This window comes from Hemitrygon akajei, unplaced genomic scaffold (assembly GCF_048418815.1).
Source record: "Hemitrygon akajei unplaced genomic scaffold, sHemAka1.3 Scf000241, whole genome shotgun sequence".
In the NCBI taxonomy this organism is placed as follows: Eukaryota; Metazoa; Chordata; class Chondrichthyes; order Myliobatiformes; family Dasyatidae; genus Hemitrygon; species Hemitrygon akajei.
In genome coordinates, this window is record NW_027332121.1 from 84,176 (window position 1) to 111,439 (window position 27,264).

At 45.9% G+C, this 27,264-nt stretch overlaps 1 protein-coding gene across 2 annotated transcripts; it reads right to left on the reverse strand.

Annotated features, from left to right (window-relative positions):
• Positions 1-3,584: 3,584 nt before the first annotated feature.
• On the reverse strand, positions 3,585-27,264 carry LOC140724482 (NACHT, LRR and PYD domains-containing protein 12-like). Of its 2 annotated transcripts, XM_073038931.1 has the most exons (6): positions 25,526-27,264; positions 9,901-9,987; positions 5,097-5,267; positions 4,771-4,941; positions 4,448-4,615; positions 3,585-4,283 (listed from the first exon to the last, which is right to left on the reverse strand). In XM_073038931.1, exons 1-6 carry the CDS (start codon positions 27,103-27,105, stop codon positions 4,196-4,198), a joined length of 2,265 nt encoding a protein of 754 aa, XP_072895032.1. In that variant the 5' UTR covers positions 27,106-27,264; the 3' UTR covers positions 3,585-4,195. The 2 variants fall into 2 exon arrangements, 1 of the variants encoding a protein (XP_072895032.1); XR_012098141.1 differs by lacking the exons at positions 3,585-4,283; positions 4,448-4,615 and adding an exon at positions 9,042-9,105 and having other exon boundaries at positions 4,803-4,941.

Sequence of the window (27,264 nt, forward strand, 5' to 3'; positions counted from 1 at the left end):
CCCCTCATGTTTCCCTTAAACACTTCACATTTCACCCTTCACCCATGATCTCCAGTTGTATTCTCGCCCAACATCAGTGGAGAAAGCCCGCTTGCATTTACACTCTCTATATGCCTCATAATGTTTTCTACCTCTATCAAATATCCCCTCTGTCTTTGACCCGCTCGGGAATAAAGTGCTGACATTTGTAATCTTTCCTTTTAATTAAAAACATTCAGTTCCTCGCGGCACTACACGTGCAATTTTTTTCAGCATTATTTTAATCATATGTTCATCTTTCCATCACACAGTATTCCAAATTAGGCCCCAATAAAGCCTTAAACAACAGCTACGTAACGTCCCAACTCCTGTGCTTAGTACTTTGGTCTATGAAGACCAATATGCGAAAATCTATTTTTTTTACGATCCTGTCTAACTGTGCCGCAACTTTTTTTGAATTATGGACCTGCATTCCCAGATTCGTTTGTTCTATCGTACTCTTCAGTGCCCTATTTCTCATTGTGTCAGACCAACCCTGTCTGGTCCGCCCAAAGTGCAAGATCTAACTCTTGTCTGTGTTAAATGCGATCTGACAGTTTTCAACTCATTTTTCCAGCTGGTCCAGAATCCGTTTCATGCTCCGGTACTCTTCATCACTGTCGACTACACCCGCAATGTTGCTGTCATCGGCAAATTTGCTGATCTAGTTAACGACATTATCATCCAGATAGTTGATATAGATTACAAATAACGACGGGCACAGCAACGATCCCTGGGACACTCCACTCATCACAGGTCCGCAGTCAGAGAGACAACCATCTATTACCACACTCCAGCTTCCCCAACATAGCCAATGGCGAATCCATCTTATTACCTCATCGTGAAAGCCAAGCGACTGAACCTTCTCGAGCATCCTTCGATTAAAATGAAGATTCTTCCTAATTTTTTATATCTTTTTCAGGCCTTACCTATTTTTATTCCTAAGACCTACTTTGATTCTTTAGATTCAATTTTAACATCTTATATTTAGAATAATAAGCAAGCTCGTTTAAGTAAAGTTTACCTACAAAGAAATAAAGAGATGGGTGGATTTTACCCAATGTTAGATTTTACTATTGGGCTGCCAATATAAGGAATATTACTTTCTGGTCTTATTTATCGTAAAGATTGCCCATCATGGGTCTCCTTACAAGTTAATTCTGTAAAAAAATTCCTCTATTGTCTCTCTTCTTGGATCATACTCTTCTTTTTCAGCAAATAAAATAACAGATAACATAATTGTTAAGCAAACTTTAAGGATTTGGTCTCAATTTAGGAAATTTTTTGGTTTAGTGAATTTTTCATTATCATCTCCCATTCTTAATTATTTTTTATCCCTTCCATGACTGGCAAAGTCTTTAAGGATTGGAATGAACTAGGTATTAAGTGTTTTTGGGACCTGTTTATCTCAGGATCTCTTGCTTCATTTGACCAATTGTCAACTAAATTTGCACTCCCAAAAACACATTTTTACAGATACCTTCAAATTAGAGATTTCTTATGTTTCCAATTAACTACTTTTCGTATAGGTTCTGATAAAAATTTAATGGATGATCTTTTAAATTTAAAACCTTTTGTTAATGTTTCTATTACCGGTATCTATAACTTGCTGATTGATTCTGCACAAGACTTTTTAGGTAAAATAAAAAAGCTTGGGAAGATGACCGAAATTGTCAGATTTCTGATGATAGATGGAATAAAATTCTTGAACGGGTTAATAAATCATCTTTCTGTGCTCGTCATTCTCTTCTACAATTTAAAGTGGTTCATAGAGCTTACATTTCTAAACAGAAGCTGTCCAGTTTTTATCTGAATGTTTCTGCACTTTGTAATAAATGCAACTCTGCTAATCCTTCTTTAATTCATATGTTTTGGTTTTGCCCGAAAATTGAAACGTTTTGGCAGGAAGTATTCCATACCTTCTCACAACTTTTTAGGGTCCAATTTGACCCAAATCCCCTGACTGCCTTGTTTGGTATTATTGCAGATGAAGATATAACTTTAAATACTTCTAACCTACAGGTTTTAGTTTTTACCTCTCTTTTAGCAAGGAGAGCAATCTTGCTTAAATGGAAGGAGTCTACCCCCCTACACATCTTCAATGACTACGCAACATTATGTCTTATTTAAATGTAGAAAAGATCCGCTGCTCAGTCTTAAATTCGAAACAATCTTTTTATGGTATCTGGGGACCTTTCTTAAATTACTTTTCCAATTTATAAAGTTTAACAGTGCACAGAGTTTTATGTATATTTTTATCTTCTCTGCTTAAGCGATTATGTTTTCTTTTCTAATTTATCCATCAGCTTTTTTCTTTGGTAGTTGGTAGGGGGTTGACATTTTTTTAATATAAAAAAATTATTTTATGCTGTATGACCTATCTTTAAATTTTTGATTACAGTGTGGTATACCTTTATGTGATGTGCTATAACATTTTGATCAATTTTATTACAATATATGAATGTACACACTTGATGTTGAGATGTGTTGCACTCTGTAAATCTTTTTTTTTCTTCTGAATAAAAATATTGTAAAAGGAAAGTGTATGCTGGTACAATGCAGAGGGAGATTCACTGTGTCTGACACTGGGAGTTTGTGATGGGATGGTTTTGAGGGAGCTTCACTCTGAGTCTGACACCAGGAGTCTGTGATGGTACAGTGCAGAGGGAGATTCACTCTGCGTCTCATCCCGGGAGTGTGTGATGGGACAGTATGGAGGGACATTCAGTCTGTGTGTGACCCCGGGAGTGTCTGATGGGACAGGCCATCTTGGCCCTTCTCTTCCGTGCTAAACACTCACTCTCTACCATGTCTCATCGACCTGCACTCACCCCATAACCATCCATTCCTCTCCTGTCCATATACCTATCCATTTTTTTTAATGACAAAATCAAACCTGACTCTGCCACTTCTACTGGAAGCTCGTTCTACACAGCTACCACTCTCTGAGTAAAGTTGTTCTCCATCGTGTTACCCCTAAACTTTTGCTCCCTAACTCTCAACTCATGTCCTCTTGTTTGAATCTCCCCTACACTCAATGGAAAAAGCCTATCTACGTCAACTCTATCCATCCCCCTCATAATTTTAAATACCTCTATTAAGTCCCCCCTCAACCTTCTATGCTCCAAAGAATAAAGAGCTAACTTGTTCAATCTTTCCCTGTAACTTAGGTGCTGAAACCCAGGTAACATTCTAGTTAATCTTCTCTGTACTCTCTCTGTTTTTGTGACATCTTTCCTATAATTCAGTGACCAGAACTGTACACAAAACTCCAAATTCGGCCTCACCAATGCTTTGTACAATTTTAACATTACATCCCAACTCCTATACTCAATGCTCTGATTTATAAAGGCCAGCATACCAAAAGCTTTCTTTACCACCCTATCCACATGAGATTCCACCTTCAGGACACTATGCACCATTATTCCTAGATCACTCTGTTCTACTGCATTCCCCAATGCCCTACCATTTACCAAGTATTATTTCAGTTCATCGGGTGCTGGGGGCAGCAGTAACCCCAGGTCACTGTTTCTCCTTTAATGAGACCAAAGTCTGACACCAAGACAGGAAGTTACAGCGGTTTATTGATATCATCATGACAAATGTAAATCGACTCACTCAGAGTCATACACAATTAACTGACTGGTGACAACGAGTGACAGTTTCAATAATCAGTCCCGTTTCTCACCGTCACTCTGCATCGGGGAACCGATGATTATAAAATCACATTTCAGGGTCGTGTCCGCGATCGCTGCAGATCCAGGGTCACTGCCGAGGGATTTGTCAATTTAACATCATTATATCAGCCAGGCTGCCGAATGCACCGTCCTCAGCAAAGGGAGCAAAATGATTCTCTCCCGGGATAATCCCACCCCGGGACACAGGTGTCCCAGACTGAGCCCCGGCCCCCGGGCTCTTCCTGTCTGGGTAATTCTCCGGGGTGTCACGTGGGAGTCTCGGTCACGCACATCCGGCGGAAGCTGCCCCGCCGGACAGCAGGCGGAAACATGTCACTGCGGGACCGTTCCGAGCGACACACAGCGCGAGTCCGGTTCCGTTAAAACCGTTGGGAATCAGCCCCGGCGCGCGGCTATTAAAGGTAAGGGCGGGAGTTAAAGGGGAGGGCGGGGAATCGGCCAAAATGTCCGCGGGCGGGGATGTTCACACATTCAGATGTTCAGGTCCACACTCTCAGTCCGGGTCTGAGTTCCTCCAGAGATCTCAGTTCCTTCCTCGCGGTCCGACTGAACCGATTGTTCCACAGCCTGAAACAGATGGGAGAATAAAGATGAAATAAACAGATTACACAACAGTGTCAGTAACAGGGGACCGGGGTTAATGTTTCAACAACACTCACAGACAAATATCAGCAGAAAACCCGCGGATCCGCTGATATTTTATCACATTGAACATTAACACAAACACTCACTCGATCCGCTCCAGACTCGGGAGGGTCAGTATGAGGCGGTGGAGAGTGGGGACAGATCCGTCTGTGAACGAGTTTAATGTCAGGTCCAGCCTCATCAGTGATGGGTTTGTACTGAGAGTGGAGACGAGATCCTCGGCACCAGAATCTGTGAGACCGACATCCCTCAGCCTGGAGATGAGAGAGAGTGAGGGTGAAGGACACAGAGAGACAGGAGACGGTACAAATCCCCAGTGTTTATCAGTAACACAATTACTGATCACATTAATGTTCAGTGTCAGACACCCAGTGACTGTAAACACAATCTCCCACAGTCTGGTACTTACCACAGTTTCTGTATTTTACACTCCGGGTTCCTCAGAGCCGCAGACACCAGTTTCACTCCTGAATCCCCCAGTTTATTACCACTCAGGTCCAGCTCCGTCAGTGAGCGGTTTGTACTGAGAGCGGAGGCGAGATCCTCGGCACCAGAATCTGTGAGACCGACCTGGTTCAGCCTGGAGATGAGAGAGAGTGAGGGTGAAGGACACAGAGAGACAGGAGATGGTACAAATCCCCAGTGTTTATCAGTAACACAATTACTGATCACATTAATGTTCAGTGTCAGACACCGAGTGACTGTAAACACAATCTCCCACAGTCTGGTACTTACTTCAGTTTCTGTATTTTACACTCCGGTTTCCTCAGAGCCGCAGACACCAGTTTCACTCCTGAATCTCCCAGTTTATTATAACCCAGGTCCAGCTCCGTCAGTGATGGGTTTGTACTGAGAGCGGAGGCGAGATCCTCGGCACCAGAATCTGTGAGACCGACATCCCACAGCCTGGAGATGAGAGAGAGTGAGGGTGAAGGACACAGAGAGACAGGAGACGGTACAAACCCCCAGTGTTTATCAGTAACACAATTACTGATTTTTTTCTTCAGCACGACTGTGCAAGTCGGCCAGTGAGAACAGCCAGAATAGTTTAAAAGGAAGACAGATTTACAGAGCGAGCGTCAGAGGAGCGGGAGACAGAGTAGGAAGGCTTTGGCTCAAGGGGTCTTCGGCGATAAAGGGTCCAGGCGAGGTAGGTTATCTGTTTACAATACAGACAGAGAGTATGTGTGTGAGGCTGGTTTTCTGTGCTCGGTGTCAGATGTGGGAGATCATGGAGACTCCCAGCCTCCCGGACGGCAACATCTGCACCCGGTGTGTCGAGCTGCAGCTCCTTAGGGACCGAGTTAGGGAACTGGAGATGCAGCTCGATGACCTTCGTCTGGTCAGGGAGAGCGAGTAGGTGATAGAGAGGAGTCACAGGCAGGTGGTCACAGCGGGGCCACGGGAGACTGAAGAAGTGGGACACAGTCAGGAGAGGGAAGGGCAAGAAGCAGGTACTAGAGAGTACCCCTGTGGCTGTACCCCTTGATTATAAGTACTCTTGTTTGAGTACTGCTGGAGAGGGAGCAACAACAGCTACACCTCTGGCCCTGTGGCTCAAAAGGGTGGGGAAAGGAAGAGGATGGCAGCAGAGATAGTTAGGGGATCAGAGAGGTGATTCTGTGGATGCAGGAAAGAAACTCGGATGGTAGTTTGCCTCATAGGTGCCAGGGTATGGGATGTTTCTGATCACGTCTAAGATATCCTGCGGTGAGAGGGAGAACAGCCAGAGGTCGTGGTACATCTTGGTACCAGTGACGTAGGTAGGAATAGGGAAGAGGTCCTGAAAGTAGACTACAGGGAGTTAGGAAGGAAGTTGAGAAGCAGGACCTCAGAGGTAGTGATCTTGGAATTACTGCCTGTGCCACGTGACAGTGAGAATAAGATTAGGATGAGGTGGAGGATAAACGCATTGACTGAGGGATTGGAGCAGGAGGCAGGGATGCAGATTTCTGGATCATTGGGACCTCTTTTGGGGCAGGAGTGACCTGTACAAAAATGACGGATTGCACTTGAATCCCAGGGGGACCAATATCCTGACAGAAAGGTTTGCCAAGGCTACTGGGGAGAGTTTAAACAAAAATTGCTGGGGGGAGGGAACCAAATTGATGTGATGGAGGAGAGGGAGGTTGGCTCACGAACAGAGAAAATTTGGAGACAGTGTGAAAGGGAGGATACGCAGGTGATAGAGAAGGGAGGCACTCTGTCTGATGGTTTGAGATGTGTCTATGTTAATGCAAGGAGTATGATGAATAAAGCGGGTGAGCTTCGAGTGTGGATCAGCTCTTGGAGCTATGATGTTGTGGCCATTACAGAGACTCCGATGGCTCAGGTGCAGGAATGGCTACTTCAAATGCCAGGCTTTAATTGTTTCAGAAAGGACAGGGAGGGAGGCAGAAGAGGTGGGGACCTGGCACTGTTGATCAGAGATAGTGTCACGGCTACAGAAAAGGAGGACGTCATGGAGGGGTTGTATACGGCGTCTCTGTGGGTGTAAGTTAGGAACAGGAAGGGGTCAATAACTCTACTGGGTGTTTTGTATAGACCACCCAACAGTAACAGGGACATCGAGGAGCAGATAGGGAGACAGATTCTGGAAAGGAGTAACAATAACAGGGTTGTTGAGGTGTGAGATTTTAACTTCCCAAATATTGATGGACAGCTTTCGAATGAGGGGTTTAGATGGGGTGGAATTTGTTAGGTGTGTTCAGGAAGGTTTCTTGATACAATATGTAGATAAGCCTACAAGAGGAGAGGCTGTACTTGATCTGGTATTGGGAAATGAACCTGGCCTGGTGTGAGGTCTCTCAGTGGGACAGCATTTTGGAGATAGTGATCACAATTCTATCTCTTTTACCATAGCCTTAGAGAGGGATAGGAACAGACAAGTTAGGGAAACCTTTAATATGAGGAAGGGGAACTATCAGGCTGGAACTTGTAAGCATAAATTGGAAACTGATGTTCTCAGGGAAACGTATCGAAGAAATGTAGAAAATGTTCAGGGGATATTTGCGTGGGCTTCTGAGTCGGTACGTTCCAATGAGACATGGAAAGGATGGTAGGGTACAAGATCCGTGGTGCACAAAGGCTGTTGTAAATCTACTCAAGAAGAAAAGAAGAGCTTACAAAAGGTTCAAAAACGAGGCAATGATATGAATCTGGAAGATTATAAGGCCAGCAGGAAGGAGCTTAAGAATGAAATCAGGAGAGCTGGAAGGGGCCATGAGAAGGCCTTGGCAGACAGGATTAAGGAAAACCCCAAAGCATTCTGCAAGTATGTGAAGAGCAAGAGGATAAGATGTGAGAGAATAGGACCAATCAAGTGTGACAATGGAAAAGTGTGTATGGAACCGGAGGAAATAGCGGAGGTATTTAATAAACCATTTGCTTCAGTATTCATAACGGAAAAGGATCTTGGCAATTGTAGGGATGAATTGCAGTGGACTGAAAAGCTTGAGAATGTAGATATTAAGAAAGAGGATGTGGTGGAGCTTTTGGAAAGCATCAAGTTGGATAAGTCACCGGGACCAGAAGGTAGAGCAGTAGATGTAGTGTATATGGATTTCAGCAAGGCATTTGATAAGGTGCCCCAATGCAAGGCTTATTGAGAAAGTAAGGAGGCACGGGATCCAAGGGGACATTGCTTTGTGGATCCAGAACTGGCTTGCCCACAGAAGACAAAGAGTGGTTGTAGATGGGTCATATTCTGCATGGAGGCCAATGACCAGTGGTGAGCCTCAGGGATCTGTTCTGGGACCCTCAGTCTTTGTGATTTTTATAAATGACCTGGATGAGGAAGTGGAGGGTAGTGTTAGTAAATTTGCTGATGACACAAAGGTTGGGGGTGTTGTGGATAGTGTGGAGGGCTGTCAGAGGTCACAGAGGGACACCAAAAGGATGCAAAACTGGGCTGAGAAGTTGCAAATGGAGTTCAACCCAGATAAGTGTGAAGTGGTGCATTTTGGTAGGTCAAATATGCGATAGAATACAGTATTAATTGTAAGACTTAGCAGTGTGGAGGATCAGAGGGATCTTGGGGTCCGAGTACATAGGACACTCAAAGCTGCTATGCAGGTTGACTCTGTAGTTAAAAAGGCGTACGGTGTATTGGCCTTCATCAGTCGTGGGATTGAGTTTAAGTGTCGAGAGGTAATGTTTAAGAGTTGAGACGTTATGAGGGGGATAGATCAAGTTGACGTGGATAGGCTTTTTCCATTGAGAGTAGGGGAGATTCAAACAAGAGGACATGATTTGAGAGTTAGGGGGCAAAAGTTTAAGGGTAACATGAGGGGGAATTTCTTTACTCAGAGAGTGGTGGCTGTGTGGAATGAGCTTCCAGTAGAAGTGGTAGAGGCAGGTTCGGTATTGTCATTTAAAGTAAAATTGCATAGGAATATGGACAGGAAAGGAATGGGGGATTATGGGCTGAGTGCAGGTCGGTGGGACTAGGTGAGAGTAAGCGTTCGGCACGGACTAGAAGGGTCGAGATGGCCTGTTTCCATGCTGTTATGGTTTATATGGTTATATGTTGCAGCTATATATATATATATAGGACCCTGGTCAGACCCCACTTGGAGTACTGTGCTCAGCTCCGGTCGCCTCACTACAGGAAGGACATGGAAACCATAGAAAGGGTGCAGAGGAGATTTAGAAGGATGTTGCCTGGTTTGGGGAGCATACCTTATGAGAATAGGTTGAGTGAACTCGGCCATTTCTCTTGGAGTGACGGAGGATGAGAGGTGACCTGATAGAGGTGTACAAGATAATGAGAGGCATTGATAGTGTGGATAGATAGATAGATAGATAGATACTTTATTCATCCCCATGGGGAAATTCAACCTTTTTTCCAATGTCCCATACACTTGTTGTAGCAAAACTAATTACATACAATACTTAACTCAGTAAAAATATGATATGCATCTAAATCACTAACTCAAAAAGCATTAATAATAGCTTTAAAAAAAGTTCTTAAGTCCTGGCGGTAGAATTGTAAAGCCTAATGGCATTGGGGAGTATTGACCTCTTCATCCTGTCTGAGGAGCATTGCATCGATAGTAACCTGTCGCTGAAACTGCTTCTCTGTCTCTGGATGGTGCTATGTAGAGGATGTTCAGGGTTTTCCATAATTGACCGTAGCCTACTCAGCGCCCTTCGCTCAGCTACCCCAGGACTGAAATGGCTAGCACGAGAGGGCATAGTTTTAAGGTGCTTGGAAGTAGGTACAGAGGAGAGGTCAGGGGTAAGTTTTTTTACACAGAGATTGGTGAATGCGTGGAATGGGCTGCTGGCGGCGGTGGTGGAGGCGGAAACGATCGGATCTTTAAACTCCAGGAAGGCTACATGGAGCTTAGAAGTATAGAGGGCTATGGGTAAAACCGAGGTAATTCTAAAGTAGTCACATGTTCGGCACAGCGTTGTGGGCCGAAGGGCCTGTATTGTGCTGTATGTTTTCTGTTTGTTTGTTTCTACTGATCGTGTTAATGTTCAATGTCAGACACCCAGTGACTGTAAACACAATCTCCCACAGTCTGGTACTTACCACAGTTTCTGTATTTTACACTCCGGGTTCCTCAGAGCCGCAGACACCAGTTTCACTCCTGAATCTCCCAGTTCATTCCTCCCGAGTCTAAACACAAACAGACAGATTGATGAACAAAGTGATTCAAACCGTGGGTCTGGGTCTGGGGGAATTTCTCTCACTTGGATATTTCAGGAAACAATGAACCCTTCAGTAAATCACTGATCGGAGTTCCCATCACTGTCAATGTCCCTCACCGCCCAGCTCCAGGGTATTCACCAAATGTCGGTAATTTAGTCTGTCAGTGTGACCCTGTAAACTCCACATATCCTCTCTCATTTCCAGATGGCTAAACAAAATGTTCCTGACAGAAATGCAGAAATGTCAATGGAACACAGTGAAATAGACCCACCCGAGCTAAAGGGATGGGGAAGAGAGATCCCACAAGAAGAGTGGGGGATGGGAACAGAGGCCCCACACGAGAAAGGGTGATGGTGAATAGAGATCCCACAGGAGGAAGGGGATGGGGATGAGAGATCCCACAGGAGGAAGGGGGACGGTGAAGAGAGAGCCCACAGGAGGAGTTCGGATGGACGAGCGATCCAAAAGCAGGAAGGGGGATGGGGAACAGAGATCCCACAGGTGGAAGCGGTATGAGGAAAAGCGATCCCATTGGACGAAGAAGGGATGGGGAAGAGAGATCCCACAGGAGGAAGGGGCATGGGGAAGGGAGATCCCACCGGTGGAATGCTACCCATGCCACGTGCTAGTGAGGCTAGAAATAGGAAGATAATGCAGCTAAATACTTTGCTGAGGGGATGGTGCATGAGGGTGGGGTTCATGTTTCTGGACAATTGGGCTTTCCTCCAGGGGAGGTGCGACCAGTTCAAATTGGACAGTTTGCACCTGAACTGGAGGGGACTAACATCCTTGCCGGTAGGTTAGGCAAGTTCTGCTCAGGGGGTTTTAAACCAGATTGGAGGCGGAGGGGGCAGAGTGTTAGAGCAGATAGTGAGGTGGAGGAGGATACGGGTCATGCGAGGACTGCTTGCATAGATAGATATCAATGGTTTGTACGTGATAGAAATGTTCTCAGGTGCATCTATTTCAATGCAAGGAGTATTGTAGGTAAGGCAGATGAGTTTAGGTCGTGGATTGACACATGATGATATTGACATTATTGCTATTAGTAAGACTTGGTTGCAGGAGGGGCAGGACTAATAACTATATAAACATATAACAATTACAGCATGGAAACAGGCCATTTCGGCCCTTCTAGTCCGTGCCGAACGCTTACACTCACCTAGTCCCACTGACCTGCACTCAGCCCATAACCCTCCATTCCTTTCCTGTCCATATACCTATCCAATTTTACTTTAAATGACAATACCGAACCTGCCTCTACCACTTCTACTGGAAGCTCCTTCCACACAGTTACCACTCTCTGAGTAAAGAAATTACCCGTCATATTACCCTTAAACGTTTGCCCCCTAACTCTCAACTGATGTCCTCTTGTTTGAATCTCCCCTATTCTCAATGGAAAAAGCCTATCCACATCAACTCTATCTATCCCCCTCATAAGTTTAAATACCTCTATCATCCCCCCTCAACCTTCTATGCTCCAAAGAATAAAGACCTAACTTGTTCAATCTTTCTGTGTAACTTAGGTGCTGAAACCCAGGTAACATTCTAGTAAATCTTCTCTGTACTCTTTCTATTTTATTGACATCTTTCCTATAATTCGGTGACCAGAACTGTACAGAATACTCCAAATTCGGTCTTACCAATGCCTTGTACAATTTTAACATTACATCCCAACTCCTATACTCAATGCTCTGATTTGTAAAGGCCAACATACCAAAAGCTTTCTTCACCACCCTATCCACATGAGACTCCACCTTCAGGGAACTATGCACCATTATTCCTAGATCACCCTGTTCTACTGCATTCTTCAATGCCCTACAATTTACCATGTATGTCCTATTTGGATTATTCCTACTAAAATGTAGTACCTCACACTTATCAGCATTAAACTCCATCTGCCATCGTTCAGCCCACTCCTCTAACTGTTCTAAATCTCTCTGCAAACTTTTAAAACCTACTTCATTATCCACATCTGCATGCTTACTAATCCAATTTACCACCCCATCATCCAGATCATTAATGTATATGACAAACAACATTGGACCCAGTACAGATCCCTGAGGCCCACCACGAGTCACCGGCCTCCAACCTGACAGTTATCCACCACTACTCTCTGACATCTCCCTCCAGACACTGTTGAATCCATTTTACTGCTTCAGTATTAATACCTAATGATCGAATCTTCCTAATTAACCTTCTGTGCGGAACCTTGTCAAGGGCCTTAATGAAGTCCATATAGACAACATCCACTGCTTTACCCTTTTCAACTTTACTCGTAACCTCTTCAAAAAATTCAATAAGATTTGTCAAACATGACCTTCCACGCACAAATCCATGATGACTGTTCCTAATCAGACCCTGTCTATCCAGATAATTATATATACCATCTGTAAGAATACCTTCCATTAATTTACCTACCACTGACATCAAACTGACAGGCCTATAATTGCTAGGTTTACTCTTAGAACCCTTTTTAATCAATGGAACCACATGAGCAATACGCCAATCCTTCAGCACCATCCCCGTTTCTAATAACATTTGAAATATTTCTGTCAGAGCCCCTGCTATTTCTACACTAACCTCCCTCATGGTCCTAGGGAATATCCTGTCAGGATCTGGAGATTTATCCACTTTTATATTCCTTAAAAGCGCCAGCTTCATGTTCCGGGGTTCCGTTGTTTTAGACGTGTTAGGGGTGAAGGATGAAAGGGGGAGGAGTGGCATTACCAGTCAGGGAGAATCTCACAGCTGTGCGTAGACGGGACAGCCCGGAGGGCTTGTCTACAGAGGCCATATGGGTGGAGCTGAGGAACGGGGAAAGTGTGAGCACACTAATAGGGTTGTATTATAGACCACCCAATAGTCAGAGAGAATTGGAGGAGTAAACCTGTAGAGAGTTAGCAGACCGATGTAAGAAACAGAAAATTGTAATCGTAGAGGATTTTAACTTTCCACATATTGATGGCGGCGCCCACTCTGAGAAAGGGTTAGATAGCGTGGAGTTTGTCAAATGTGTTCAGGAAAGTTTTCTAAATCAATATATTGAGGTACCAACGAGAGAGGGTGCAGTACCTGATCTCCTATTAGGGAACCAGACAGGTCAGGTGACAGAAGTATATGTAAGCAAACATTTTGGGTCCAGTGACCTTAATGTCATTAGTTTCAAGATAATTATGGATAAGGATAGGACTGGTCCACCAGTTAAGGTTCTGAATTGGAGAAGGGTCAATTTTGTGGAAATGAGAGAGGATTTGGGAAGAGTGGATTAGGATAAGTTGTTTTCTGGCAAGGATGTGTTCAGTAAGTGGAACGCCTTCAAGGGTGAAATTTTGAGGGTGCAGGGTTTGCATGTTCCTGCCAGGATTAAAGGCAAAGTTAACAGGCATAGGGAACCTTGGTTTTCAAGGGATATTGGCGATCTGGTTAAGTAGGTGTTTAGCAGGTATAGGCAACAGGGAACAAATAAGGTACTTGAAGAGTATAGAAAATGTAAGGGATTACAAAAGAAGGAAATCAGGAAGGCAAAACGAAGACATGAGGTTGCTTTGGCAGATAATGTGAAGGTAAACCCGAAGGGTTTCTACAAGTATATTAAGAGTAAAAGGATAGTAAAGGACAAAATTGGTCCCCTTGAAGATCAGAGTGGTCGTCTATGTGTGGAGCCTCATGAGATGGGGGAGATCTTAAACAGTTTTTTGCATCAGTGTTTACTCAGGAAACTGGCATAGCGGATATGGAATTAAGGCAAACAAACAGTAGTGTCATGGAACATATAGAGATTAAAGAGGAGGAGCTGCTTTCTGCCTTACAGTGAATAAAGGTAGATAAATCCCCCGGGCCTGACATGATATTTTCTCGGACCTTGAGAGAGACTAGTGTAGAAATTGCAGGGGCCCTGGCAGAAATATTTAAAATGTCCTCAGCCACGGGTGCGGTGCCGGAGGATTGGAGGGTAGCTCATGTAGTTCCGTTGTTTGAAAAAGGCTCCAAAAGTACACCAGGTAATTACAGGCCAGTAAGCCTGACATCAGTAGTAGGTAAATTATCAAAAGGTGTTCTGAGAGATCGGATATACAAGGATTTGGACAGCCAAGGGCTGATTAAAGATAGTCAACATGGCTTTGTATCTGGTAGATCATGTTTAATGAATCTTGTAGTGTTTTTCGAGGAGGTTACCAAGAATGCATATGAAGGAAAGGCTGTGGATATTGTCTACATGAACTTTAGTAAGGCCTTTGACAAGGTCCCACATAAAAGGTTAGTTCAGAAGGTTCAGACACTAGGTATCCATGGAGAGGTTGTTAACTGGATTCAAAATTGGCTGAGTTGGAGAAGACAGAGAGTGGTAGTGGATGATTGCTTCTGAGACTGGAGGCCTGTGACTAGTGGTGGGCCTCAGGGATCTGTGCTGGGACCATTGTTGTTTGTTGTCTATATCAATGATCTAGACGATATTGTGATAAATTGGATCAGCAGGTTTGCTGATGACACTAAGATGGAGGCGTTGTGGACAGTGAGGAAGGCTTTCAAAGCTTGCAGAGGGATCTGGACCAACTGGAAAAATTGGCCAGAAAATGGCAGATGGAATTTATAACATATGACATGTAACCATATAACAATTACAGCATGGAAACAGGCCATCTCGGCCTTTCTAGTCTGTGCCGAATGCTTACTCTCACCGAGTCCCACCTACCTGCACTCAGCCCATAACCCCCCATTCCATTCCTTTCCTGTCCATATACCTATCCAAGTTTTTTAAAATGACAAAATCGAACCCGCCTCTACCACTTCTACTGGAAGCTCGTTCCACACAGCGACCACTCTCTGAGTAAAGAAGTTCTCCCTTGTGTTACCCCTAAACTTTTGCCCTTTCACTCTCAACTCATTCCCTCTTGTTCGAATCTCCCCTAGTCTGAATGGAAAAAAGACTATCCACGTCAACTCTATCTATCCCCTTCATAATTTTAAATACCTCTATCAAGTCCCCCCTCAACCTTCTAGGCTCCGAAGAATAAAGACCTAACTTGTTCATTAGGTGCTGAAACCCAGGTAATATTCTAGTAAATTTACTTTGTACAGTCTCTATTTTGTTGACATTTTTCCTATAATTTGGTGACCAGAACTGTACAGAATACTCCAAATTTGGCCTTAACAATCCCTTGTACAATTTTAACATTACATCCCAACTCCTATACTCAATGCTCTGATTTATAAAGGCCAGTATACCAAAAGCTTTCTTCACCACCCTATCCACACGAGATTCCACCTTCAGGGAACTGTGCACCATTATTCTTAGATCACTCTGTTCTGTTGCATTCCTCAGTGCCCTACCATTTACCATATATGTCCTTTTTGCATTATTCCTACCAAAATGTATCACCTCACACATATCAACATTAAACTCCATCTGCCATCTTTCAGCCCACTCTTCTAACTGGCCTAAATCTTTGAACAACAAGCTTTGAAAACCTTCATTATCCACAACGTCACCTATCTTAGTATTATCTGCATACTTACTAATCCAATTTACCATTCCATCATCCAGATCATTAATGTATATGACAAACAACATTGGACCCAGTACAGATCCCTGAGGCACTCCACTAGTCACCACTTTAATGCAGACAAGTGTGAGGTGTTGCATTTTGGAAGGACAGATCAAGGTAGGACATACACAGTAGATGGTAGGGCACTGAGGAATGTGGAGGAACAAAGGGATCTGGGAGTTCAGATACATAATTCCCTGAAAGTGGCATCACAGGTAGACAGGGTTGTAAAGAAGGCTTTTGGCATCCTGGCATTCATAAATCAAAGTACTGAGTATAGGAGTTGGGGTGTTATGGTGAGATTGTATAGGACATTGGTAAGGCCAAATATGGAGTATTGTGTGCAGTTCTGGTCACTGAACTATAGGAAGGATATCAGTAAGTTTGAAAAAGTGCAGAGAAGATTTACTAGGATGTTGCCTGGTCTTCAGGAGTTGAGTTCCAGGGAAAGATTGAACAGGTTAGGACTTTATTCCTTGGAGCGCAGAAGAATGCGGGGAGATTTCAAAGAGGTTTACAAAACTCTGAGGGGTATAGACAGGGTAAATGCGAATAGGCTCTTTCCACATACATTAGGAGAGATAAATTACAGGAGGACTTGGCTTCAGGGTGAAAGGGGAAATGTTTAGAGGGAATTTCTTCACTCAGAGAGTGGTGATAGTTTGGAACGAGCTGCCATCTGATGTAGAAAACGCGGAATAACTCTTAAGTTTTAAGAATAAATTGGATAGATGCATGGATGGGAGAGGTCAGGAGGGTTATGGACTGGGTACAGGTCAATGGGACAAGCGGAATAAAGTTTTGGCACAGAGCAGAAGGGCCGAATGGCTTGTTTTCTGTGCGCTGGTGTTTTATGATTTTATGATTCTATGAAGGGGTGTGGGGAGGAGAGTTCACTCAGGTGGAAGGATGAATGGGAAGAGAGCTCCCACAGGAGGAAGGGAGATGGGGAAGAGAGATCCCACCGGAGGAAGGGGGATGGGGAAAAGCGATCCCACCGGAGGAAGGGGGATGGGGAAGAGAGATCCCACAGGAGGAAGGGGGATGGGGAAGAGAGATCCCACAGGAGGAAGGGGGATGGGGAAGAGAGATCCCATAAGAGGAAGGGGATTTGGTAGAGAGATACCACAGGAGGAAGGGGGATGGGAAGAGATACCACTGGAGGAAAGGGGATGTGGAAGAGAGATCCCACAGTAGGATGAGGGATGGGGAAGAGAGATCCCATGGGAGGAAGGGGAATGGAGAGAGCGGGATTAAACAGGATGAAGGGGGAAGGGGTTGAGAGATCGGCCAGGAGGAAGAGGGATGTGGAAGAGAGATCCCACAGGAATAAGGGGGATGGGGGAGAGAGATCCCACAGGAGGAAGAGGGATGGGGAAGAGAGATACCACAGGAGGAAGGGGGATGGGGGAGAGAGATCTCACAGGAGGAAGGGGGATGGGGGAGAGAGATCTCACAGGAGGAAGAGGGATGGGGAAGAGAGATACCACAGGAGGAAGGGGGATGGGGGAGAGAGATCCCACAGGAGGAAGAGGGATGGGGAAGAGAGATCCCACAGGAGGAAGAGGGATGGGGAAGAGAGATCCCACAGGAGGAAGAGGGATGGGGAAGAGAGATCCCACAGGAGGAAGAGGGATGGGGAAAAGAGATCCCACAGGAGGAAGGGGGATGGGGAAGAGAGATCCCATAGAAGGAAGTTCGATGGGGGTAAAGAGATGCCAGAGCAGGAAAGTGGATGAGAAGAGATATCCAATAGCAGGAATGTAATGGGCAAGACAGATCCCACAAGGAGGATGTGGAAGAGAGATCCCACAGGATGAAGTGGGATTGTGAAGAGAGATCACATAGGATGAAGGAGCATGCGGAAGAGAGATCCCGTAGGAGGATGTGGGATGAGTAGGAGAGATACCTCATGACTAATGGGGATGGGAAAGAGAGATCCCACAGGAGGAAGGGGTATGCGGAAGAGAGATCCCACAGGAGGAAGGGGTATGGGGAAGGGAGATCCCACACGAGGAAGGGCATGGGGAATAGAGATCCCACAGGATGAAAGGGGGTTGGGGAAGATATATCCCTAGGAAGAAAGATGGTGGGGAGATTTCCCACAGTTGGAAGGAGAATGGGGAAGAGAGATCCGACAGGAGGATGTGGGATGGGGAAGAGAGATACATGTGCAGGGACAAGACAGATCCCACAAGAAGAGGGGGCATTATGATGACCCAAAGGAGGAAGAGGGATGGGGAAGAGAGAGCCCACAGGAGGAAGTCGGGTGGACGAGCGATCCCAAAGGAGGAAGAGGGATAGGGAAGAGAGATCCCACAGGAGGAAGTGGGATGGGGAAGAGAGATCCCACCGTAGGAAGTAGGATAGGGAAGAGCAATCCCTCAGGAGGAAAGGGGGTGGTGACGACAGATGCCACAGGAGGAAGGGGGATGGTGATGAGAGATCCCACAGGATGAAAGTGGATGGGGGAGAGAAATCCCACAGAATGAAGGGGAATGGGGAAGAGAGATCCCATAGGAGGAAGGGGGGTGGTGATAGATAGATAGATAGATAGATAGATACTTTATTCATCCCCATGGGGAAATTCAACATTTTTTCCAATGTCCCATACACTTGTTGTAGCAAAACTAATTACATACAATACTTAACTCAGTAAAAATATGATATGCATCTAAATCACTATCTCAAAAAGCATTAATAATAGCTTTAAAAAAAAGTTCTTAAGTCCTGGCAGTTGAATTGTAAAGCCTAATGGCATTGGGGAGTATTGACCTCTTCATCCTGTCTGAGGAGCATTGCATCGATAGCAACCTGTCGCTGAAACTGCTTCTCTGTCTCTGGATGGTGTTATGTAGAGGCTGTTCAGGGTTTTCCATAATTGACCGTAGCCTACTCAGCGCCCTTCGCTCAGCTACCGATGTTAAACTCTCCAGTACTTTGCCCACGACAGAGCCCGCCTTCCTTACCAGCTTATTAAGACGTGAGGCGTCCTTCTTCTTAATGCTTCCTCCCCAACACGCCACCACAAAGAAGAGGGCGCTCTCAACAACTGACCTATAGAACATCTTCAGCATCTCACTGCAGACATTGAATGACGCCAACCTTCTAAGGAAGTACAGTCGACTCTGTGCCTTCCTGCACAAGGCATCTGTGTTGGCAGTCCAGTCTAGCTTCTCGTCTAACTGTACTCCCAGATACTTGTAGGTCTTAACCTGCTCCACACATTCTCCATTAATGATCACTGGCTCCATATGAGGCCTAGATCTCCTAAAGTCCACCACCATCTCCTTGGTCTTGGTGATATTGAGACGCAGGTAGTTTGAGTTGCACCATATCACAAAGTCCTGTATCAGTTTCCTATACTCCTCCTCCTGTCCATTCCTGACACACCCCACTATGGCCGTGTCATCAGCGAACTTCTGCACATGGCAGGACTCCGAGTTATATTGGAAGTCTGATGTGTACAGGGTGAACAGGACCGGAGAGAGTACGGTTCCCTGTGGTGCTCCTGTGCTGCTGACCACCGTGTCAGACCTACAGTCTCCCAACCGCACATACTGAGGTCTATCTGTCAAGTAGTCCACTATCCAATCCACCATGTGAGAGTCTACTCCCATCTCCGTTAGTTTGTGCTTTAAGATCTTGGGCTGGATGGTGTTAAAGGCACTAGAGAAGTCAAGGAATGTAATCCTCACAGCACAATCCCACAGACAGATCCCACAGGAGGAAGGGGAATGGGGAATAGAGATCCCATAGGGTGATCGGGCATGGGGACGAGAGATGAGACAGGAGGAAGTGGGTGGGGAAGCGAGATCATACAGGAGGTTGGGGGATGAGTAGGAAAGTTCTATAGGAGGAAGAGGGATGGGGAAAATAAATGCCCCGGGAGGAAGTGGGATGGGGAAGTGTGATCCCACCCGATGTAGAGGATTGGGAAGAGAGATCCCACAGGAGGAAGGGGGATAGGGAAGAGAGATCCCATAGGAAGGGGGATGGGGAAGAGAGATCCCACAACAGGATGGGGAATGGAGAAGAGAGATGTACAGGAGGAAGGGAAATGGGGAAGCAAGATCCCATAGGAAGTGGAGGGATGGAAACAGAGCCCCCACAGGGGTCAGGTGGATGGGGAAGAGAGATCCCACAGTAGGAAGGGAGTTGGGGAAGAGAGATCCAACAGATGGAAGTGGGATGGGAACAGAGGCCCCATAGGGTGAAAGGGGATGCGGAAGAGAGATCCCACAGGAGCATGGGGGGTGGAGAAGAGAGATTCCACTGTGGGAATGGGGATGGGGAAGAGAGATTCATCAGGAGGAAAGGAACTGGTGATGAGAGATCCCACAGGCGGAAGGTGTATAGGGAACAGAGAGCCCACAGGAGGAAGGGGTATGGAGAAGAGAGATCCCATAGGAAGGGGGATGGGGAAGAGAGATCCCACAACAGGATGGGGAATGGAGAAGAGAGATGTACAGGAGGAAGGGAAATGGGGAAGCAAGATCCCATAGGAAGTGGAGGGATGGAAACAGAGCCCCCACAGGGGTCAGGTGGATGGGGAAGAGAGATCCCACAGTAGGAAGGGAGTTGGGGAAGAGAGATCCAACAGATGGAAGTGGGATGGGAACAGAGGCCCCATAGGGTGAAAGGGGATGCGGAAGAGAGATCCCACAGGAGCATGGGGGGTGGAGAAGAGAGATTCCACTGTGGGAATGGGGATGGGGAAGAGAGATTCATCAGGAGGAAAGGAACTGGTGATGAGAGATCCCACAGGCGGAAGGTGTATAGGGAACAGAGAGCCCACAGGAGGAAGGGGTATGGAGAAGAGAGATCCCATAGCAGGAAGGGGGAAGCGGATGAGAGATCCCACAGCAGGGAGGAATGGGGAAGGGAGATCCCACAGAAGGAAGGGGGATGGGGAAGAGGGATCCCACAGGAGGAAGGGGGATGGGGATGAGGGATCCCACAGGAGGAAGGTGGATGCTGAGGAGAGATCCAACAGTTGGAAGGAAGGTGGTGTGGGAACAGAGGGCCCAGAGGATGAAAGGGGGATGGGAAAGCGAGATCTCACAGGTGGATTGCTACCCGTGCCACGTGCTAGTGAGGCTAGAAATAGGAAGATAATGCAGCTGAATACGTGGCTGAGGGGATGGTGCATGAGGGTTGGGTTCATGTTTCTGGACAATTGGGCTTTCTTCTAGGGGAGGTGCGACCAGTTCGAATTGGACAGTTTGCACCTGAACTTGAGGAAATACGGTCTGCCTCAGGAATTGCTGCTGCAGTTCTACACTGCAGTCATTGAGTCTGTCCTGTGCACCTCCATCATTGTGTGGTTTGGAGCCGCCACCAAGCAGGATAGAACCAGACTACAGCGCACAGTGAGGACTGCCGAGCGCATCATTGGAGCCTCCCTGCCCTCTATTGTGGACCTGTACTCTTCCAGGTTGAAGAAGAGGGCGGGGAACATCATAAAGGACACCTCCCATCCTGCGCACGGACTGTTTGATCTGCTTCCGTCTGGTAGGCACTTCAGATCCCTCCAGACTAAGACTAATAGGCACTGGAGAAGTTTTTTCCCTACTGCGGTCACTTTGCTGAACAGTTAACTGCCGGTTAACTGTCGGCTAACTATTACTTGGATTGCACTACCTGTATGTATAATCTATATTTTCATTTATATTTATCATTATTATTGTTATGAGCAGAGAGACAACATCTGCCGGAAGTAAATTCCTTGTATGTGCACAGGTACTTGGCGATTAAAGTCTGATTCTGATTCTGATTCTGAACTGGAGGGGGACTAACATCCTTGCCAGTAGGTTAGCAAGTTCTGCTCCGGGGGTTTTAAACTAGATTGCAGGGGGAGGGGAACCAGAGTGTTAGAGCAGATAGTGATGCGGAGGAGGATAAGGGTCATGCGAGGACTGCTTGTATAGACAGATATCAAAGGTTTGTACGTGATAGAAATGTTCTCAGGTGCATCTATTTCAATGCAAGGAGTATTGTTGGTAAGGCAGATGAGTTTAGGGCGTGGATTGGCACATGATGATTTCAACATTATTGCTATTAGTAAGACTTGGTTTGCAGGAGGGGCAGGACTGGCAGCTTCATGTTCCGGGGTTCCGTTGTTTCAGAGGTGATAGGGCGGAGGGATGAAAGGGGGAGGAGTGGCATTACCAGTCAGGGAGAATCTCACAGTTGTGCGTAGACGGGACAGCCCGGAGGGTTCGTCTATAGAAGCCATATGGGTGGAGCTGAGGAACGGGGAAGGCGTGACCACACGAATAGGGTATTATTATATACGGCCTAATAGTCAGAGAGAATTGGAGGAGCAAATCTGTAGAGAGGTAGCACACCAATGTAAGAAACAGAAAGTTGTAATCGTAGGGGATTTTAACTTTCCACATATTGACGGGGACGCCCACTCTGAGAAAGGGTTAGATGGCGTGAAGTTTGTCAAATGTGTTCAGGAAAGTTTTCTAAATCAATATATTGAGGTACCAACGAGAGAGGGTGCAGTACCTGATCTCCTATTAGGGAACCAGACAGGTCAGGTGACAGAAGTATATGTAAGCAAACATTTTGGGTCCAGTGACCATAATGTCATTAGTTTCAAGATAATTATGGATAAGGATAGGACTGGTCCACCAGTAAAGGTTCTGAATTGGAGAAGGGTCAATTTTGTGGAAATGAGAGAGGATCTGGGAAGAGTGGACTGGGATAAGTTGTTTTCTGGCAAGGATGTGTTTAGTAAGTGGAACGCCTTCAAGGGTGAAATTTTGAGAGTGCAGAGTTTGCATGTTCCTGCCAGGATTAAAGGCAAAGTTAACAGGCATAGGGAACCTTGGTTTTCGAGGGATATAGGTGATCTGGTTAAGAAGGTGTTTAGCAGGTATAGGCAACAAGGAACAAATGAGGTACTTGAAGAGTATAGAGAATGTAAGGGAATACTAAAGAAGGAAATCAGGAAGGCAAAAAGAAGACATGAGGTTGCTTTGGCAGATAATGTGAAGGTAAACCTGAAGGGTTTCTACAAGTATATTGAGAGTAAAAGGATAGTAAAGGACAAAATTGGTCCCCTGATAGATCATAGTGGTCGTCTGTGTGTGGAGCCTCACGAGATGGGGGAGATCTTAAACAGGTTTTTTTTGCGTCAGTGTTTACTCAGGAAACTGGCATAGTGGATATGGAATTAAGGGAAACAAACAGTAGTGTCATGGAGCATATGGAGATTAAAGAGGAGGAGCTGCTTGCTGCCTTACAGTGAATAAAGGTAGATAAATCTCCGGGACTGACATGATATTTTCTCGGACCTTGAGAGAGACTAGTGTAGAAATTGCAGGGGCCCTGGCAGAAATATTTAAAATGTCCTCAGCCACGGGTGCGGTGCCGGAGGATTGGAGGGTAGTTTATGTTGTTCCGTTGTTTGAAAAAGGCTCCAAAAGTACACCAGGTAATTACAGGCCAGTAAGCCTGACATCAGTAGTAGGTAAATTATCAAAAGTTGTTCTGAGAGATCGGATATACAAGGGTTTGGACAGCCAAGGGCTGATTAAAGATAGTCAGCATGGCTTTGTATGTGGTAGATCATGTTTAATGAATCTTGTAGTGTTTTTCGAGGAGGTTACCAAGAATGCATATGAAGGAAAGGCTGTGGATGTTGTCTACATTGACTTTTGTAAGGCCTTTGACAAGGTCCCACATAAGAGGTTAATTCTAAAGGTCCAGACACTAGGTATCCATGGAGAGGTTGTACACTGGATTCGAATTGGCTGTGTGGGAGAAGACAGAGAGTGGTAGTGGATGATTGCTTCTCAGACTGGAGGCCTGTGACTAGTGGTGTGTCTCAGGGATCTGTGCTGGGACCATTGTTGTTTGTTGTCTATATCAATGATCTAGATGATAATGTGATAAATTGGATCAGCAGGTTTGTGGATGATACTAAGATGGAGGCGTTGTGGACAGCGAGGAAGGCTTTCAAAGCTTGCAGAGGGATCTGGACCAACTGGAAGAATGGGCCAGAAAATGGCAGATGGAATTTCATGCAGACAAGTGTGAGGTGTTCCATTTTGGAAGGACAAATCAAGGTACGACATACACGATAAACGGTAGGGCACTGAAGAGTTCGGAGGAACAAAGGGATCTGGGGATTCAGATACATAAGTCCCTGAAAGTGGCGTCACAGGTAGACAGGGTTGTAAAGAAGGCTTTTGGCATCCTGGCATTCATAAATCAAAGTACTGAGTCCAGGAGTTGGAATATTATGGTGAGGTTGTATAAGGCATTGGTAAGGTCAAATATGGAGTATTGTGTGCAGTTCTGGTCACCTAACTATAGGAAGGATATCAGTAAGTTTGAAAAAGTGCAGAGAAGATTTACTAGGATGTTGCTGGGTCTTCAGGAGTTGAGTTACAGGGAAAGATTGAACAGGTTAGGACTTTATTCCTTGGAGCGTAGAAGAATGAGGGGAGATTTGATAGAGGTTTACAACATTATGAGGGTATAGACAGGGTAAATGCGAATAGGCATAGATTAGGAGAGATACAAATGAGAAGACGTGGCTTCAGCGTGAAAGGGGAAAGGTTTAGGGGGAAATTCTTCACTGAGAGAGTGGTGAGAGTGTGGAACGAGCTGCCATCTGATGGGGAAAATGTGGACTCACTCTTAAGCTTTAAGAATAAATTGGATAGATACATGGATGGGAGAGGACTGGATGGTTATGGACTGGGTGCAGGTCAATGGGACTAGCGGAATAAAGTTTTGGTACAGACTAGAAGGACTGAATGGCTTGTTTTCTGTGCTGTAGTGTTCTATGATTTTATGATTCTATGGGGAGGAGAGTTCCCACAGGCGAAAGGGGATGGGGATGGGAAAGAGAGATCCCACAGGAGGAAGGGGGATGGGGAAGCAAGATCCCAAAGGAGGAAGGGGGATGGGGAAGGGAGATCCCACAGGAGGAAGGGGGATGGGGAAGCAAGATCCCAAAGGAGGAAGGGGGATGGGGAAGGGAGATCCCACAGGAGGATGTGGGATTGGGAAGGGAGATCCCACAGCAGGAAGGGGGTTGGGGAAGAGAAATTCCACAGGACAATGGGGCATGCCAAAGAGAGATCTGACAGGAAGAAGTCGATGGGGGAGAGAGATCCCACAGGAGGAAAGGGTGTGGGGAAGAGAGTTCCAACAGCAGGAAGGGATGGGGAAGAGAAATCCATAGAAGGAAGGGGGATGGGGAAGAGAGATCACACAGGAAGGGGGGGTGTGGAAAAGACATCCCACAGGAGGATGAGGAAAGAGTAATAGAGAGCCCACAGGAGGAATAGGGATGGGGGCAAGATTCCAAAGAATGGAAGGGGGATTGGGATGAGAAATGCCACAGGAGGATTCCAGGGGAAAATGATAATCCTACAAGATGAGAGGATGCAGAAATTTTTTGTACGTGTGTGTTGGGTCTGAACAGAGGCCCAGAGGAGATGCGCCCTCGCTCTTTGCGTATCTGGAAGTGAGCAAAGTCACACACGGGGAAGGGCAGTGGGAGGACAATCTCACAATGGTATTTCTTTCCTTCTCACTGAGACAGTCTGCTGACGGTCTCTTGTCCCTCACCGGGAAGTGGGTGTGAATCTCTGACCTACCTGCTGCAGTCAGTGTCGGTCTGGGTGTCAGTAACAGTGAGAAGGAACATTGTCAATGGACGTGTCACAGGCAGCGAGAAACACGGCCATTCCTGTGATTTACTACCATTAAACCAATGGCCGTTGTTCACTGATCTGATGAAGTCTCCAACATCCCTTCACAAGGAACAACAGAACCCTCCTGTCCTTGGGGAATTACTGACCGATCCCCTGGGCATTTGTCACAATTCTTCACAATCTGATTTACTACAAATTTACCAAAATTCCTTTACGTTGAAACAATACAATGGAACAGTTTCACAGTTCAGAGTGAGAGATAAATCAAGTTACCTCAGCTCCTGGCACTTGTGCAGCCCGGGTCCCAGCCGCTGGATTCCTTCACACTGAATGTGGCAGTTCTCCAGGTCGAGGTGTTTTATTGTATCACAGAGTCCGATGACATGAGACAGGACAGCGCAGTCAATCGGGGTCAGTGTCATTCCACTGAATGAAAGTGTTCCCACAAATCCCAGTACGGCCTGAGCCAGTCCACGATTCTGAGACTCAAACAGGTAGTGCAATGTGTTCAGCAGGCTCCTTTTACCAGCTTCACTCCATGTGTTTCCACTCTGACGTCTAACCTCCTCCTTCACCCAGTCAATCACCCGGCAGGTTGTTTGATGAGGAAATGGACCCAGAAACTCCTCCAGGCACCGAGCTGTCATTGGGTTGGAGAGACCAGCAACAAAACGGAGAAATACCTCAAATCGCCCATCTGTCGTGTTGTGGACTTCAGTGAGGAATTTCAGGATATCCCTGGGATGTGGATTCAGGAATTTTGCGACTGCAGCTACAAATTCTTGGATGGTGAGGTGTGGGAATGTGTACACCACGCTCCGGGCAGAATCCTCTCTCTCCAAAAGCTCCATCAGGAACCCGGACAGGAACTGGGAAGGCTGCAGATTGTAGTTGATCAAATCTCCATCTGAAAACACAATCTTCTTCTCAGACACTCCTCTGAAGGCCATCTGACCAACCCTGAGTAACACATCACGGGGGTTTTCAATCTCACGGCCGTGGTTTTTCAGGATGTTGTAAATATAGTAGGAGTACAGTTGGGTGATGGTCTTGGGAACTCGCTGTGGGTCCCTGACTCTTTGTGTGAAGAAGGGGCCCAGTGCCAGAGCGAGGATCCAGCAGTAGGAGGGGTTGTAGCTCATGGTGTACAGGATCTCGTTCTCCTTCACGTGTTTGAAAACAGCTTCCGCCACCGTCTGATCTTCAAAATGCCTGATGAAATATTCCTTCCGTTCTTCACCAACAAATCCCAGGATTTCAGCCCAGATACTGATCTCTGCCCTTTCCAATAAATGTAACGCAGTGGGGCGGGTGGTCACAAGCACTGAACACCCTGGGAGCAGCTTGCCCTGGATTAAACTGTACACAATGTCAGACACCTTGCACTTGAATTCAGGATCTGTGCATGTGGACTGAGGTTCTGTGTCTCTCCGACTGTCAGCAAAATCAATTGTGTCATTGAATTCATCCAAACCATCGAATATAAACAGCAATCCCTCTGGGTTCTTCCAGACCTCCCTCAGGATATTCCCAAAGTAAGGATACTGATCCAGAATCAGTTCCCTCAGGTTTATTCTGCAGTTAATGGAGTTTAAATCCCGGAATTTGAATCTGAAGACAAACTGGAACTGTTGGTATATTTTCCCCTTGGCCCAGTCATAAACAATCTTTTGTACCAATGTTGTTTTCCCCGATCCCCGGGAATCCGGCCACTGCTGCCGAACTTCCAGATTTGGATTTACTTCGGGAAAAGCTTCTCTGGAACAGCTGATCAGTCCGGAGTTTTTCCAACTTACCACAGAGATGTTTCTCTCTCCACTCCTCGTGGTCTCTGCCTCTTGCCAGCAGTTCATGTTCCACCAGTCTCCGATCTCGAACAGTAGAAATGACCGTGAGCTCAGCGTATCGATCAACCAGCTGGAAAACCTTCACCTTCTCCCTCATCAGGATCGTGTTCACTCTCAGTGTTTCAGTTTGTGCCCGCAGAGTCTCCTTGTGTTTCTGTTGAACAC

Coding starts and splice junctions, on each gene's coding strand:
- LOC140724482 (XM_073038931.1), bottom strand. CDS start 27,105: ATGAACTGCTGGCAAGAGGCAGAGACCACGAGGAGTGGAGAGAGAAAC. Junction 4,942..5,096: donor TGTAAAATACAGAAACTGAA/GTAAGTACCAGA, acceptor TCTCATCTCCAG/GCTGAACCAGGTCGGTCTCA. Junction 4,616..4,770: donor TGTAAAATACAGAAACTGTG/GTAAGTACCAGA, acceptor TCTCATCTCCAG/GCTGAGGGATGTCGGTCTCA.